Genomic DNA, 15,255 nt, shown 5'->3' with positions numbered 1-15,255 from the left:
GGTTTTAACTCAGGGCCTTACACTTTCCCTTTGGCTTGACTTGATTTGGCTGGCACGCTACCACTTGAACTTTACCTCCAGCCTATTTTTTTTTTTTTTAACTAGTTATTTTTGTAGATGGAGAGTCTTAGACTTTTCTTAGTGGGCTATCTTTGAACTGTGATCCTTTGGATCTCAAACTCCTGAGTAGGTAGGAGCCACAGACATGAACTTTGTATATTCTCTAATTCTTTTATTGTCTGATTTCTAATATGTCATTATCAACAAATATAGCCACATGTATCAGTTTTTCATTACTTGAAGAAAATATCCTGGAAAACAACTTAAAAAGAGGATTTCTTTTTGGTTCATGGTTTCAAATGTTTCAATTTGTCATGACAGGGATGGTATGATGGTATGGAAAAGAGAAGCTGACATCATGGTGGTCAGGAAAGATTTGGTGAGGGGTCAGGAGAGAGAGGAGATGAGGAGAGGAGAATGTTTGTTCTAAGAACTTTCTCCTTTTTCTTTCATTCCATCTGGGTGCAGCCTATGGAAAGCTGCCTGTATTCAGAGAAGGTATTCTTCCTTCCTCAGGTTATCCTGTCTGGAAATGCCCACAGTGATTCATTCAGATGTGTGTTTTACTAATGTTGGTGCTTCATAGTGCAACCGTGTTGGAAAGATTATCATGACTTTGGAAATGTATTTTTTAGGAGTTTAAAAGTATTTTGGGGTAGAGATGTAGCTCAGTGGAAGAATGCTTGCCTAGACCAAAAAGTATATATCCATATTTATCTATCCATCCATCTATGTATGTATATTTATATAAAAAAGTTTTGATAATTGCCTGGTTAGGTCTCTTGACTGTCTCATATGTTTAATATCTTTCTGTTTCTCTGTACTTTACAGTCTTTCATCTTCTTTATGCTTTAATTTGTGTATTTTATGTTGACTTGTTTTAATTCTCTCTCCCAACAATTTTTTTTTTTGGTTGTGAGGCTTGAATTCTGGGCTTGGGTGCTGTCCCTGCGCTCTTCAGCTCCAGGTGAGCGCTCTACTGCTTGAGCCACAGCACCACTTCCGGTTTTCTAGTGGTTTATTGGAGATAAGAGTCTCACAGACTTTCCTGCCCGGGCTGGCTTTGAACCGCGATCCTCAGATCTCAGCCTCCTCAGTAGCTAGGATTATAGGCCACCGGCGCCTGGCTTCTCCCAACAATTTTAAGGAGTTCTTAAAACTATTTTTCTAAATTTATAATTTTTTAGTTGTAGTTTTTCTTCTAATTTTTTACACAGCATAAATTTCAAGCTTCTCATGGAATTCTCCATTGTTGCATTCTATTGTGCTCATCTCTTATTTTTCTTCTTCTTTTTTTTTTTTTTTGCCAGTCATGGGGCCTGAACTCTAGGTCTGGGTGTCGTCCCTCAGCTCTTCAGCTCAAGGCTAGCGCTCTACCACTTGAGCCACAGCTCCACTTCCGGCCTTTTCTGCCTACGTGGTGCTGAGGAATTGAACCCAGGGCCTCATTCATACAAGGCAAGCACTCTACCACTGAGCCACCTTCCCAGCCCTTATTTTTCTTATCCTGTCAACAATAGCCATTTAAAAATCATTTTCTGGGTAGCTCAAGTGTATCTTGGTTTTTAGTTATATATTTCTTTGTCTTAGTATGCCAAGTAGTTTTCTACAGGGACATACAAACAATATTGGAGATGCAAGATAGCATTTCACCTTTTATTATTGGTGCTACTGAGATTTGAACTTAGTGTCTCTTTTTTGGTAGGCTCAGTGCTCTGCCACTGAGCCACACCTTTTGCACTGATGTTTTACGTCTCTCCAACTGATTTTTTTCTGTGTGTTTGTTTTTAAGATAGGGTCTCATTTCCTGTACAAGTGTGTGTGCCTGGACTGTAATCTGCCTATTTTAGGCAGCCTAGAATGTCAGGCTCCTGACACCAATTATCCCTAACTCCTTTCTGCGGAAATGTTAAAGCTGAACTAGACCTGTGATCCTCCCAGTCTTAGCCTCTCACATAGTTCAAGATGACAGGTTTGTACCAGCTATGTGTTAAGAAAGGGTCTTAAGAACTGTTCTGCCTGGGTTCGCAGATCAAACCTTCATCCTTGTATTCTCAGGTCCCAAGTAGCTAGGATTACAGGTGCAAACTACTGGTATGTAATGGCATTTTCTTTCTTAAGTGATGGTTTACTTGTTTGTTTGTTGTGATCTCTTTCATCCAATCTGCAACTGAGCTGGCTAAATTTAGGATTTGGCTTTCGCAAAGCTATGACAGCCTTAAGTTCTTTGCTGCTTTGTTGTGTGGTTTTCCAGGCATTTTAAAGAGCATGGAGGAATGTTTAGGACACCTTCCCTCTATTTAATTCTGAATTTCATTGTTTACTTTGTCTTAAGACTCCCTAAAATGGTTCTGCTTCTTTGGGACTATTTGTTTATCTTCTTATTTTGTAGTTTAAGAATTAAGCAAATGTATTGAGGGAAAATTACAAGTATTTTCTTCTCCTTTTTCTTCTGCAGCATTTTAATCTCTTATGTCTCTAATTTAAATGACTTAAGTTCCATTAAACTGTCAAAAGCTGATTTCCCTCCCTTTTACTCTTGGCCTTCTGGGTCCTTTTACTGAGGACTTAAGCCTATTTTCTACACAGATTTGGCAAATGTCTTGAGATGGAAAAAGTGACAGAAGAAGCTTGGCTCACCCATTTTTATTGTTTCCTTTTTCTCTAGTATTTTGTTCCCTTCATTTCTGGTTGCCTGAGTAGCTCTGTAAATTAACCAAGAAAGAACATCAGTAACAGATATCCAATCAGTTTAGATTGGAGTACAAGAAAGGAGGAGAGAGATTTCCAAAGATTCCAACAGGAAAAGAATGGCAACCTTAATAGACAGTTTGGCCTATAAATGAAGAATATATATGTAAGCTAAAATAATGTGAATGTTGTTTTTAGTTCTCATAGTCAAAGTATGAACAATCCATGAAAAAGAATTAGGATTATAGAACAGTATAGTTCCTCTATAACCCTGTCAATATACAATTCATTTATGCAGTTAAGGGAGGGCAGGAAAAGAAATAAAAAGCTAATGCCTAATTTTACATATTTGGGAGTCAAGATATCCTGTTAATGTATAAGAAATAAAGGAATGAGTATATTACTAAAATTCTAAAAGTGTTCTTTAGAAAATAAAAAATGATATAAATATATTAGAAGGAGAATAGGCAAAAGGATAAGAATGATTTGGTATGATGAGGTGTAATTAATTAAGCTTGATTTTATAGTAGGAAGTAGGCAATACCTAAAATTGACATAAAAGAAACTACAATATAACTATATTAATTAAGGATATGTTCTTACCTCCAGAAAATTAAAAAACAGAAATAATTAAAGTGATTTTCTCTGGAAAACTTGAAAAGCTCTCTAGCATTAACAGTTGTTAATGAGTACCTTTGAGGCTTAGGAGCTGGACTGGCAGACCCAGAGACTTACCTTTATAAGTTTTGTGAGCCAAGGACCTCCATTCCATCCTTTAGAAGCCAGAGCATTATTGCCACTTAGATTGAAGACTTATTACCCTGGGCTTTGATTACCAGAAGCTTGGCACTTGACTCCAAGCAGCAGTGGGTAGGGGCGACTGATAGCAGCCTGTAGCAGCAGATGGAACCTTCTAGTGTTACAACTGGCATACAGGCCTCAGGTGCTGGAGCTCAGTAATACAGAAACAAGTGTTAGAGCTGTCAACCAAGAGAAACTCTGCACCTCAAGTCTTGGGAGTGTTTTGGAACTCTACTAGCTACCAGAGCCCACAGTTTATCTTCTTTAGCTTATTTTAGCTTTCATTTTCCACCCTTTCTTTCCATATAATAGTTTAAATCTATAATCTTGCTACTTGTCTTTTACTTGTTCTCGTCTTTATTCATTACTTTCTCTTTTGATATTCTTCTTAACTGAGTTAGGATAACTGATTATTCTACTTTTGGCTCATTAGGTATATGTACTTCTATCTGGATTCATTGTTTATTTTGTAGTGGTTGTTTAAGTTTTAGAATATTTATTTTTAACTTACCAAATGGCACCATGCCTTTTTCACATGTGGTGTAAGATCCTTATAACAATATATTTTTGTTTTCCCTATTGATCTTTGATTCATTATCAACATGCATTTTGCTTCTAAATGTAATGGATTGCATAGTTCATTGTTATTGTTTTTGTTAGTTATCTTTTAAAGAAATTAAGAATGGATAAAAAATATATTCATTTTTATGTGCTTGTTAATTTCAACGCATATCATATTCTTTTTTAAATAAGTTTTTTTATTGTGAAAATACTGTATAGAGGGGTTACAGTTACATGAGCAAGGTAATAAGTACATATCTTATCAAGCATTGTTGCCTCCTCCTTTGTTTTTCCCCTACCATCCCTTCCCTCCCACCTCCACAGATATCATATTCTTGTGACAATAGAATTTTCTTAGACATTTTTTATTCCAGGTTTGTTGGAATCAATTCTCTTAAAAATTCTGTTTGCCCTTTAGTTTTGAAGGATATGTTTTCTGGATATAGAATTCTAGGCTTATCGTTTTGCCTCCAGCAATTTAAAGTTATATTTCCATTGGCTTCTTACTTTCATAGCTTGAACAAGAACTCTGTACTCATTCTTGTTTCTTATGTTTACTTTTGCTTTTAAGATTTAATTTTTTTCTTTTACTGATTTTTGGCAATTCCAACCAGATCTTTCTAGCAAATCTTATCCTCATTAAACATGTTACATTTTGTATCACCTATATCCAGATTTAAGCCTTAAATTAATTTCCATAAGACTAAAATACATGTACTATTAATTGTGATTTATTGCATATTTCCTTACTAATTACAACATGAGCTCCATTAAAAGGTTTTCTTGTCTTTTTCTTTTTTTGTAAGTTTGCAGTATGTACTTGTCAAATTAATCTATGACAGGAAATATCCCACACCACTTAGCATTTTATTTAATTAGATTAGGCTACTGACTTTATTTCATTATTTAATAGTTAAATTATGCTTGCCTTTAAAAATGTTTATATTTTCTACTTTGGTATAACATTAAAAAGTATTTCCCTTATTTTCTGTAATTAAATAAATGATAAATGTTTCTTCATACAGTGGGGAACTAAAGGTAGTAGTAATATATCATAGCTTTAGGAAATTGTCTTAAATATGACTGCTTGGGAAAGTGGTTTACTTCATTCTTGGTTTCTTCATTGAGGACTGGGGCTATATTATATTAGATCATCAGGATTTTGAGGTTAGAGTTGATCTGTGTAGGTTATCATATTCTCTGAAGAAAGTTGTATGGCCCAAACAAGATTGATCTGGTTGTAATAGATGAGTAATGAAAATATGCACTAGGCCAAAGGTAGATAGCTAACAACTTCTTTTTTGAAAGTTTTAGCAAAGATTTAATATAACAAAATTAAAAGTAGGGATAAATAGAAAAAGAGAGAAACATTTCTTACCTCACATGCAAGAAACAGGAGTTAAATATTCCATACATTTTAATTATTTAATCAAAAGGAGTGCAATTTGCTTTCTAGTAGTTACCTGGTATGTTTTCTTATATCAAACCAAGTAATATGTCTTAAAATGTAAGCTTTATCCTAAGTTTATGTTTATATTATATTGTTGAATTACTTATAGAACTAGGTAATATTTATATTATTGAGTTATAGTTCCTTAATCTTTAAAAATTATTTTCTTCTCAGTTATAGTATTTTATAAACTGAGCATTTTCTTTTTTTATGATTAACTCACTCCCCCATTAAAAACTGATAAAGTGGACACCCTAACAGTAAGAAACTAACAAAGTGCTCTTTGATCAAAATTTAATTTCTAAGTAATTCTTTTCTCAGCCTTTATTTTGTTGCTTGAGTTTTGTATATATCCATCCTATTAAACTTTGTTTCCAAATTTGTTAGAAATGGAGATGGTTAATGACAAAAATAATTTTCCTAAAATGTCCCAAAAGACTGGAGAAATGGACTATAATTGTAATAGCTTGTAAGTTGAAAATTGATAGAACTAACTGAATGCATATAGTAACATATAAAAATAAAATTATTTTAAGACTTTTTTCTTCCCAAATAGATTAATATAGATATGCTCTTTGTACCAGGTTTTATTAGGTCTGTCAGAATTTTCAAAATTAAATCAATTGGTGTCACTTGAGAAGACACTTAAGATGATTTCTTGTAGACACAAAATGTGAAAGTTAGGCCTTAAACTAAGACTGTGGCCTCGAAACAATCCTATGAGGGAATGTAAAGGGCTGAATAGCAAAGCAGACGATATGCTAGGGCAGATCGTTGGGTGTATCATGGAAATCATTGGATGTTAACATTTGAAAGTGATTTTTGATGGTGATTTTTGGTGACCTTTGAGTTATGAATTATCTTAAAATTTCTTTTCAAGGAAAAGAACATATGAGAGGGAGGGTAAACAAAATATTTTGTTTATAATTTGCTGTAAAGATGATTTATTACAGTTTAATATTAACCAGCCCTGTAGGCATAAAATTTATCTCACTTGGTTCTAACTGGTGTTTCTCTCTGACAGATGGTGTGAATCAACTGTCCTTCCAACATGAAAGAGCAGAGAGTTCACTGACGCAATTCCTTTGTTCTGGGGAATTGTTTCCATTGTGTCTTCAAAAGGGAGGGACATTAAAAGCTTTGGCTCATGGCAAACTCTTTCCAAGTTGAGCTCAGTTGGGGGGCTGAAAATTGGCTTAAAGAAGTGAGATTGGTGACTTCTTCTATTTCCTGGACTTTTAAAAAAAAGGCTGAACATTAACATTTCAAGTCTCATCTTGAATTTATGTGACTGACATCTATCTTTGTCCCTTAAAAAAATGGAACCCAGAACCAGTTTTTGTATGTTCATACTTTCCAGGAGTCTCTTTTCGTAGACTGTAGAGTTGTTTCTTTAGTTTTCTTTTTTTTTTTTTGGATCCAGTCATGGGGCCTGAACTCTGGGTCTGGGCGCTGTCCCTCAGCTCTTCAGCTCAAGGCTAGTGCTGTACCACTTGAGCCACAGCGCCACTTCTGGCTCTTTTCTTTTTGCTTATGTGGTGCTGAGGAATCAAACCCAGGGCCTCAGGCATGCAAGGCAAGCACTCTACCACTGAGCCACATTCCCAGCCCTGTTTCTTTAGTTTTCTGCCCTTGCCCATAATGAATTTTCTTCTGTGAAAATCTTCCTGTACCCATCTAATGAAGAGAAGTATGGAAATGAAAGGTTGAATGACCAAGTCATTGTTCTGAAAGGTCTCAAAAGACTGGAAAAATGAGCTATAATTAAAATAGTAAATGGTAGGTTCACAGTATCAACTGAATGCATATAGCAATATATAAAAAGAAAACATTTTATGTGCCTTTAAGCTCAATTATATGGCTATTGAAAATAACTAACAAGGTTGTATGTGTTGGCTAACACCTACTTGGGAGGCAGAGATCATGGTTCCAGGCTATCTGGGCAAAAAGTTAGTGAAACCTTATAGGTTTAGGCCAATAATCCTAGCTGTGAGGGAGGGGTAGGTAAGAGGAGTGCCTTCAGAGATTGGTGTGGGCAAAAATTTGAGATTCTGTCTGAAAGGTAGCATAAAAGCAAAAATGGCTGGAGGCATAGCTTAGTGGTAGATGCTTGCCTGGGGGTGGGGGTTAGGAGAATTAGTGTTAGGATGCTTTTAATAGAGGGCAAGCCAACAAGGTTAAAGGCCTTATAGTTTGCTTGATTTAAAAATTGCTAGTGTTTTTAGAATGTATTCCATGTGCCAGCTGTTGTGAACGCTTTTACTTCTATTATCTCCTTTAATTTTCACATGGTAGCTACATGAAGTAGTTGCTGTTATTATCTCCATTTTATAGATGTGGAATTTGAAGTATAAAGAATTTTAATAACTTGCCCAAAGCCATAAAAATAATAAATTGGAGGAACAAGACTTGAATCCAGGAAATAGAAGAATCCAGAGGCTTTGCAGCATTGGTCATGACCACTGTGCTACACTGCCTGTTTTGTTAAAATTAAGAATGGGTTACTGGAGCATATCCAAAGGGTAAAAACTTGAATTGAAAAGCACTTGAAATTGTTTAGTCTGGAGAATGGAAAGAAGAATGGATCAAGGACTCATTCCTTGTGGTCCTTTGAGAGAAATAGTAAGATAAATGATGAAAATTATAAGAAAGCAAACGTTGGTTTTAAGAACTTTGCAACAGCTGTTGTAATGGATTGGTTGCCTTGTAGTGAACTTTTTACTACAGATGTTCAGAAGCTGGACTAACATTTGATAGAAATAGATGGGAAAAATGATCATGTTTGTGAAATTGGACTGGTTTATGCAGGAGGTTCCTTGTTTTTTTTAATCTACATTTTTATGTTAAAAAGAGGTCCCTAAAATGGGTTGTTCTATATGCCCTCAAACAATGCATTTGTGAAAGGATGAGACAGTATTGATTTGTAACAAAAATGGTTGTATGTGGGGGCTTTTTTTTTCCCATCTAAAACATGAAGGGCTGTAAATAGTTCTATAATGTTGGTATGGAGTTATTTGCATATCAAGAAAGTGGTCTTCTTTTCCAATTTACAAATCAAGCTTCTTAGAATCCAGACCAGAGGCCCATCACAGTAATCATCTGGACTCTTCTTTTTCCTTTTATCTTTCTAAGTGATAATCAACAATTAAATTCATTTGAGATCATGAGATCCCAAGAGGATTTTAGAATAGTGAAAAGACACTGAATTTATTTATTTATTTATTTATTTGTTGGTTGTGGAGCCTGGGCCTGGGCTCTGTCCCTCAGCTCTTCAGCTCAAGGCTGGAACTCTACCACTTGAGCCACAACACCACTTAAGCTTTTTTTGCTTTTGTGGTGCTGAGGAATCCAACCCAGGGCCTCAGGAATGCGAGACAAGTGCTCTACCACTGAGCCAACTTCCTAGCCCCCAAGACACTGAATTTTTAAAAAGATTTTCTTGTAGCAGATACAGAATAAAAAGAAATTCTTCCACATATTTTACATTTATTTGGATTATTGTTAAAATTAGACTCTTAAGTTAACACTTACTAAGCATATATTATGAACCAATACTGTTTCAGATGATTTTTTTTTTTTTTTTGGGTCCGGTTGTGGGGCCTGAACTCTAGGCCTGGGCGCTGTCCTTCAGCTCTTCAGCTCAAGGCTAGCGCTCTACCACTTGAGCCACAGCGCCACTTTCGGCTTTTTTCTTTTTGCTTATATGGTGCTGAGGAATCGAACCCAGGGCCTCATGCATGCAAGGCAAGCGCTCTACCACTGAGCCACCTTCCCAGCCCTCAGATGTTTTTTAATGTAAGAGGAGATTACATTTTCATATTTATGTTGAACTTTCTACTCAACTTCAATTTTCTATTATAGTATTCATTATGCTTTAAAAGAATTGAGTAAAGCCTTTTGTATATAAACTTAAGAACAAATGCATTTCTTTGTTTATTCATATAAGTAATATTTATTTACATGATATATGAAATAATATAGATGTGGAAAGGAAAAAGTCAGCAATCTCATGCAAACATTGCCATTTGTATTATTTTGGGGTTCTCCTTGCTTTCCTTTTTTGTCCACATGGGCTGTGAATCAAAATATTTGGACATACCTCCATATTGAATGTGTATTTGGTTTTGTATCTTGTTTTCTTTACCATTGTTAGCGAAATGAGCTCCCTTCCCATAGCTTAGCATACTCCTTCCCTTCTCCACAGCTTAGCATGCTCCCTTCCTAGGCAACTCTAGGCCCATTTAGTAAAGACAGTAAATAATAGCCTCCAACCCCCCTTACTTTGGGATGGTACTTCTCTGGGGCAGCTACCACCATATAAGGCAACAGGAGCCCCTTAGTGACCTTCAGGTCTGGGCAGTTGCCGGACCCCTTACCTACTATTTGGACAGCAGCTATCAATCCTAGACTGCCATGATGAAGCCCCTAGCCCACACGCCCACCCGGGGTCTTTGATTCCTTGCCCCTTCTAGCTCCTCTTAAACCTCCTAGGTTGTAGAGGTCACCTCAGACAATAGCCATGCTTCCTCTCACTCCTCCCTTTTGAGAAGGGATCTTGTTGGTCTCTTTCTCAGCAATAAACCTTTCTTTGTTCTCTGTACCTGGATGTCTGCATGGTTCTCTGGCAAAGTCTAATTTTACCTTATCAACCTTGCTTTCCTTTCTACTCTCCTCTTCCTCTTTTTCCATCTTCCTTTTCCTCCCTGTCATCTTTCTGCTTTCTTTGTGGCAACCTAGGAAAGGAAATGTACATGTGTACAGGCAACACTGGGAAGGTTGCTCCATGTGAAAAGTGCTGATAAAATAGTATCTCCAGTGGGATTACGTTTGAGGAATAATGGGTTATTGTCAGTCAACCATCAGCTGAGGGCTTGACATGGATTTTAAAAGTGCTTCCTTTTAGAGTCATTTAAAATTTTTGAGTTAGTTTATCTAGTTTTGGTCTCAGTGGTAGAGGTTTAGTAAGCAGATTTCTGGATGGACAGCTGATTAGTTTTTGTGTGTTTTGGGGATGGATAATAATGTAAGTTAACTTTGTGCACTCATGTTCTTGAGCTCTTATTACAAATTCAGACACTTGAGGCTGGGAAGGTGGCTCAGTGGTAGAGTGCTTGCCTTGTATGCATGAGGCCCTGGGTTCGATTCCTCAGTACCACATAAGCAAAAGAAAAAAGCCAGAAGTGGCACTGTTGCTCAAGTGGTAGAGTGCTAGCCTTGAGCTGAAGAGCTGAGGTACAGCGCCCAGGCCCAGAGTTCAGGCCCCATGACCGGACCCCCCCCCAAAAAAAAACAAAACAAAACAAAAAAAAACCAAATTCAGACACTTTAGAACATTTTTCAGAATCATGATCAGGTATAAATTGATCTAGCTTTCCCACATGGTATGTGGTAGGCCTCCCTACAAACTCTGTGATAACTCTTTCATGGAGTATTTTATCCTGGTCAAAATAAATTAATGATAATTTGCTAAATAACAGAACATTGAGGTTTGTTCTTTGTTCACCTTTTTATGACTGTACAGTCTAGTGTTCAGGGTTGTAGGAGACTGATGTTTATCATTATGATACAGAGTTCTTGGCTACTTTTACCTTCTACCAAATGTAAGCCTGTAACAAACTCCACCCTTCTTTCTCCCTTACAAACAAACAAAATAAAACTTTGCCAATAATTTTTGCTTTCCTTTAGAGTTAACTTGGTAATTTGGAGTATATAACCATGATGTCTGGAGATACCTGTTTCCATTGTTATAGCCTGATTGTCTATGGTTTAATCATCAATAGTTATGAAGGAAAGCAAAAAATGGCTCCCAGGTTCACCAGACCATAAAAAATTTCCACCTGGAAGCAATTTTTTGCAAAAGCCCTGAGGGACTGGTGCCTCCTTTCTCCTTCAGTTGGCAGTGAGGGCCAGAACATCAGTTTTGTGTAGAGCCAGCTTCTAGCTCCTAGATTCTCCAGAAGGATAGATGGGAGCTAGGGAAAGTACAGATCCTTCTCAGGCACTATTTTTATCTTAACAATGTTTTCTATTTAGAATGTCAGCTGAAGTAGAAATTGGAAGTTGAATTTACTTTTCATTGAGAGTGTTTATTAACTCTAATGCCTGTCTGGGGAAAGTTGACATGTTGAGGTATTTTGGGGGCTCTGCTTCAGGCCCTTTGTTGCTTTATAATGTTGCTTCTATGAAAAGGTATTATTCCATACATAAGCTCAAGGAACTCATGGTCCTATGTGGGAGAATGTTACAGTATGTATTCATGCTATTCAATGTTGTGCCCTTTCAATGATATGAGCAAATAAACATGTCAAGGCAAAAAGATTTCAACCTGCCTGTAGTTAATGTCCTCAGTGGTAATAGGTCTTTCATAAGAACTTTAAGGCAAAACAGGATGGCAGTATATTGACAGTATATTTGCCTCCAATTGCACACCATTTTAGAGGCTGAAGGCCAGTTCAAGTTTGTATAGAATTGAAATGAGGGTCATGTGGTAAATGATGATACCATGGCTGTTAAGGAGTAACTTGTCCTATATCCTTATCCTATTATCACACTTTAGTTAGAAGAAGGTTGGATGTTTCAACAAATTTAGTTTATTTATTTTTTTCTGGTACTGGGGCTGGAACTAAGGGTTTTAAGATTTTGCTTGACATTTTTACTTAGAGCTGGTACTCTATCACGTGAGCTACTTTTGCCACTCCACTTTTGCCTCCTTTTTTTATTTTTCTGGTTAATTGGAGATAAGAGTCTCTGGGATAGCCGGGCGCTGGTGGCTCACGCCTGTAATCCTAGCTACTCAGGAGGCTGAGATCTGAGGATCGCGGTTCAAAGCCAACCCGGGCAGGAGAGACCCTGAGACTCCTATCTCCAATAAACCACCAGAAAACCAGAAGTGGCGCTGTAGCTCAAGTGGTAGAGCACTCGCCTTGAGCTGAAGAGCTGAGGGACAGCGCCCAGGCCCAGAGTTCAAGTCCCACGACCGACAAAAAAAAAAGTCTCTGGGATTTATCACATGTCTACTTTCAAACTGCAGTGTTCATGTCTTCACCTCATGAGTAACTAGGATTGAGCCATCCAGCTCTTGTTTAATTCCTTCATGAATATAGACTTTAAAATATATTCCTTAAGAAACTGAACTATAGGGGCTGGGAAGGTGGCTCAGTGGTAGAGTGCTTGCCTTGCATGCAAGAGGCCTTGGGTTCGATTCCTTAGCACCACATAAGCAGAAAGCCAGAAGTGTCGCTATGGCTCGAGTGGTAGAGTGCTAGCCTTGAGCTGAAGAGCTGAAGGACAATGCCCAGGCCCAGAGTTCAGGCCCGTAACCAATCAAAAAAAAAAAAAAAAAAAAAACGGAAAGAAATTGCACTATTGCATACTGCATCAGATTTTTTTTTTTTTTGGGTCCAGTCGTGGGGCCTGAACTCTGGGCCTGGGCACTGTCCCTCAGCTCTTCAGCTCAAGGCTAGTGTTCTACCACTTGAGCCACAGCGCCACTTCCGGCTTTTTTTTTCTTTTTGCTTATGTGGTGCTGGGGAATCGAACCCAGGGCCTCATGCATGCAAGGCAAGCACTCTACCACTGAGCCATCCTCCCAGCCCTGCATCAGATTTTTATTGTACATAGTATGAGCCTTTTTTGGGAAATGAGAGCTAATATTGGCACACCAACAAGTAGGAGCAAAATAGTCTTCAATTTGAATCTTCAAGGAATGAGTTTACTGTTTGGTTTAGTAAAAATGCTCTTTTGGCTTTTATGAATAGTTTCTCAGGTTCTGCCTTACTTGTAAGAATAGGGACACTTCATAGTAGCTGTGTTTAGTAGGGAGATTTCACAGAAGAGTTGAGTTCTGAGCTGAATCTTAAAGGATAAATAAGAATTTGCCAGATAAAGAGGTAGTAGAGAAATTCCAGGCAAGGGAACTTTATGGTACAGTTGAAGAACTTCAAGTAGATTGATAGACTGAATGTGGGGAACATTCAGAGATAAAGCTGGGTATAGAGGAGTCCACTTGAGACTTTGGACTTAATCCTGAGGCAGGACTTAATCTACAGTTTTGTGTATATGTATTTTTTGTAATCAAGGTCTTGTTTTAAAAATATTATTGTCCAAGAAGAATTGTTAGGGAAATAGGAGATGGAGGATAGTTTAGATGAGAGATAGGGACACTCATGTCTTATCTGTCTGGAGACAATAGTAGCGGTGGGGGGCAGGGAGAGGAGGAGACAAGCATAATAGAGACATGACAGTGATTGAATAGTTGGGAGTAGGGTAGGCATGAGGTGGAGTCAGAAGTCAATGTTTACTTACACATTTTTCGTGGGTACTGGGGAGAAAGTGACATATTTAATTCAGATAGTGAGAATATAGGAGGGAAGTGTGAATTTTGAAGTTTGAGTTTAGAAAGCCAATTAATTCAGTTGACACACATAGTTCTTCATCTGTGATGCCATATCCTCCTCTTCTTCCTTTTCCTTCTATTTTCCATTCCCCAATCTCTCCCTCTCTTCCTCCCTCTGTAAAAAATTTTTTTTTTGGTGCTAGTACTAACATTTGAACTCATGTTCAGGGTACTTTCCCTTAGCTTTTTCACTCAAAACTGGCATTGTGCTACTTGAGGCACAGCTTCACTTCCAGCTTTTTGGTGGTTAACTGGAAATAAGAGACTCATGAACTTTCCTCCTGAGGCTGGCTTTGAACTGCATCCTCATCCAGATCTCAGCCTCTTGCGTAGCTAGGATTACAGGCATGAGCCATTGGTGCCTGGCCTTCTCTTTTCTCTCTTCTTTTCTCCTCTTTTCTCTCCCCTTCTCTCCTCCTTCCCCTTTCTCCCTTCCTTCCCTCTCCTAGGAAGAGTGCTTCCCAAGCAAATCCATGGTTTTGGGTTCAATACCCAAGACTGCTTTTTTTTTTCCTTTTAAAAGAACTGGGGATGTAGCTCATTGACATAGCAGCACATACTTAACACATTTGACCTTGGGTTCAAATCATAGGACCAAACAGAAAAACAAAAAGTATATTCGCCATATTCATTGCTGCTGAAACAGTCACATGACTGAGTTTTCACCAATACAATGTAAATAGGTGCAATGTATTACCTCCAAAAAGTGGTTTTATAAGTCACTGACATTTCCTCCTTTCCCTCTTCCTTCTTTCTATTGATGTAATGGTTGGAGCTCCAATAGCTATGTTTTTAAACTTTGTATTTATTTATTTTTCTGGTATCAGAGGTTGAACACAGGGCCTTGTGCTTGTTTAGCTGGCACTCTACCACTTGAGTCACATCCTTAACCCTGCTTTTTGCTGATTATTTTGAGTCTAACAGATGTTAGCCAATCTATCCAGATTGGCTTTGAGTCTCAATGTTTCAGGTTTTAGCTGCTTGAGTGACTAGGATTACAGACATGAGCTACCAATGTCTTAACTCATTATCCATCTTGAACTATGAGGTAACTTTGAACATGAGAACTACATATAGATTTCTGATGCCTTTGTCTCTTCCCACTTATTAAGTCTCAAATCTCAGTTGTATGGTTTTTATTCTAAAACTTTGCTTAGTTTTAGACAGAATTTTTTTTATTGTGATTAAGTGATTACATAATTTCCCAAATTTCACAGTATTGTGGAATAATGATGCTCATTTAAAGTCACAAGCTCATTCTAACTTTCCTGGAGCAAATTGTGTATCATGGTCTATA

General features: G+C 37.4%; 1 protein-coding gene across 3 annotated transcripts in view; it reads left to right on the top strand.

Annotated features, from left to right (window-relative positions):
* Window positions 1-15,255, top strand: part of Exoc6b (exocyst complex component 6B) — a 564,774-nt gene that overhangs the window by 77,355 nt on the left and 472,164 nt on the right. Inside the window, exon 2 of one of the 3 annotated variants that reach the window (XM_042699684.1) lies at window positions 12,594-12,600. The exons of the other annotated variants lie outside the window; for them this stretch is intronic. Within the exon in view, the coding sequence (XP_042555618.1) occupies window positions 12,594-12,600 (7 nt within the window). The remainder of the gene's footprint in view (window positions 1-12,593; window positions 12,601-15,255) is intronic. 3 annotated transcript variants of the gene reach the window in all.

Source organism: Dipodomys spectabilis, unplaced genomic scaffold (assembly GCF_019054845.1).
Source record: "Dipodomys spectabilis isolate Male_0828 unplaced genomic scaffold, ASM1905484v1 ptg000262l, whole genome shotgun sequence".
Taxonomy (NCBI): domain Eukaryota; kingdom Metazoa; phylum Chordata; class Mammalia; order Rodentia; family Heteromyidae; genus Dipodomys; species Dipodomys spectabilis.
This window is presented reverse-complemented; position numbering and strand designations above follow the sequence as displayed.